Source organism: Phoca vitulina, unplaced genomic scaffold (genome assembly GCF_004348235.1).
Source record: "Phoca vitulina isolate PV1807 unplaced genomic scaffold, GSC_HSeal_1.0 scaffold3240, whole genome shotgun sequence".
NCBI lineage: Eukaryota > Metazoa > Chordata > Mammalia > Carnivora > Phocidae > Phoca > Phoca vitulina.
This window is the reverse complement of record NW_022592922.1, coordinates 327-2,704: the sequence shown is the minus strand read 5'-3', so window position 1 is coordinate 2,704 and position 2,378 is coordinate 327. Positions and strand designations below refer to the sequence as shown.

The 2,378-nt window shown below is 44.4% G+C and overlaps 1 protein-coding gene across 1 annotated transcript in view; it reads right to left on the bottom strand.

Annotated features, from left to right (window-relative positions):
- Positions 1-7: 7 nt before the first annotated feature.
- The window catches only part of LOC116629785 (zinc finger protein 345-like), a gene marked incomplete at its 3' end in the record, with an annotated part of 2,685 nt that continues 314 nt past the window's right edge, over positions 8-2,378 (bottom strand). Inside the window, exon 2 of the mRNA XM_032399999.1 lies at positions 8-2,341. Coding sequence (XP_032255890.1) covers positions 8-2,341 — 2,334 coding nt within the window. The remainder of the gene's footprint in view (positions 2,342-2,378) is intronic.

Sequence of the window (2,378 nt, the reverse complement as noted above, 5' to 3'; positions counted from 1 at the left end):
TTCCCACAATCACTACAATCATAAGGACTTACTGCAAGGTGACTTTGACGATGATACCGGAGGGCACGGCTATAACTAAAAGATTTCCCACATTCACTGCACAGATAAGGCTTTTCTCCTGTGTGAATTCTCTGGTGTTGAATGAACGTCGACTTATAGTTCAAAGATTTCCCACATACATTACATTTGTAAGGCCTTTCACCCGAGTGAATCTTGATGTGTACATTGAGACTATTCCTTCGGCAAAAGGACTTGCCACATTCACTGCATTCATAAGGCCTTTCACTATTGTGAACTCTCTGGTGAGAACGAAGGTGAGAAGTAGTAGTAAAAGACTTCCCACAGTCACTGCATTCATAAGGCCGTTCTCCAGTGTGAACTCTCTGGTGAGAACGAAGGGTAGATCTAGACGTAAAAGATTTCCCACAATCACGGCACTCATGAGGCCGGTCTCCTGTGTGAATTCTCTGGTGTTCAACGAATGTTGACTTACATTTCAATGATTTCCCACATTCATTACACTTGTAAGGCTTTTCACCTGAGTGGACCTTTTTGTGTACATTGAGGCTACTTCTTTGGACAAAGGACTTGCCACATTCACTGCATTCATAAGGTTTCTCTCCAGTGTGGACTCTCTGGTGATAGTGGAGTCCTGAAATACCAGTAAAAGATTTCCCACATTCACTGCATTCATAAGGCCTTTCTCCAGTGTGAACTCTCTGGTGAGAATGAAGGACAGAACTAGTAGCAAAGGATTTCCCACATTCACTGCACTCATAAGGCCTTTCTCCTGTGTGAATTCTCTGGTGTTTAATCAATGTTGACTTACACTTCAAAGATTTCCCACATTCATTACACTTATAAGGCTTTTCACCTGAATGAACCTTTATGTGTATATTGAGGCTACTTCTTTGGACAAACGACTTGCCACATTCACTGCACTCATAAGGCTGCTCTCTGGTATGAACTCTTTGGTGATAATGGAGGGCCGATTTGGTGGTAAAAGATTTCTCACAGTGATTGCACTCATAAGGCCTTTCTCCAGTGTGAACTCTTTGGTGATCACGGAGGACAGACTTAGTGCTAAAAGATTTCCCACATTCACTGCACTCGTAAGGCCTTTCTCCTGTGTGAATTCTCTGATGTTTAATCAATGTTGACTTCCACTTAAAAGATTTCCCACATTCGTTACACTTGTAAGGCCTTTCACCTGAGTGAATCTTTATGTGTAGTTTGAGGATATTTCTTCGGACAAAGGACTTACCACATTCACTGCACTCATAGGGCCTTTCTCCAATGTGAACTCTCTGGTGACAACGGAGGTTAGAACAAGTGGTAAAAGATTTCCCACATTCACTGCACTCATAAGGTCTTTCCCTAGTGTGAGATCTCTGATGATAACCAAGGGCAGACATAGTAGAAAAAGATTTTGCACAGCCACGACACTTATAAAACCTTTCTCCAGGGTGAACCCTATGGGTAATCAACACTGATCTATGGATAAAAGATTTTGCACATCCACTGCAAACATAACTCTTTTCTCCATTGTGCCATCTCTGGGGATGAATGAGGCCAGATTTCTGGCTTAAGGATTTCCCACATTTGCTGCACATGTACTGCTTGAACAGAGTATGAGTCTTTTCATGTTGACTGCAAGCTGACCAATGCCTAAGGAATTTTCCGTATTTGCTAAACTTATAACCTCTTTCTCCAGTATGGAACGTCTGGTGTATAGCAAATAAAGATTTATACCTGAATGTTTTCCCACATTTATTGCACACAAAGGACCGTCTTCCAAGGTGGACACCCTGGTCCTGAACGTGCAAATGTGTGGCACCAAACGCATTCTTGCATTCTCCCCAAGTATCATGACTTTTTCTGCTTTGTAAAGTTGCCATGCACTGGGTGATCATGTGTGGCTTCTCCCCAGTATGAGTGGCCGCTTGCTGCAGATGCCCTGAGCCAGACAGGAAGTCCTTCTGAACTTCTCCACAGGTAAGGGGCTTTCCTGAACCATGGAATCCCCAGCTCTTCACAACAGAGGCCCTGTCCACACGGCTTCTGAAGGGTTTCTCTCCCATGTGCTGTTTCTCACGTTTTCTGAAGTCAGTAATGAAATAAAATCGTTTCCCACAGGCCCCACACCTCAACAGTTTCTGGCTGTTTTCTTTTCCCTGGTGCGCAGCCAAGTGGAAAATGTCTCTCAAGACTGGACCACACATCTCACAGGGGTGGGTCTTCCGGCAAGACTGAGCTGCCTTGGGCGTCCTGGTCTGTGACACGCCTACAGAAGTGCTCTGGGCAAAGGGTGCCTCCTCATCCTCTGCTCCACAGCAACAACCTGAAGGCAAAGAAGCGCTGGTGAAATTTGTGTTGAC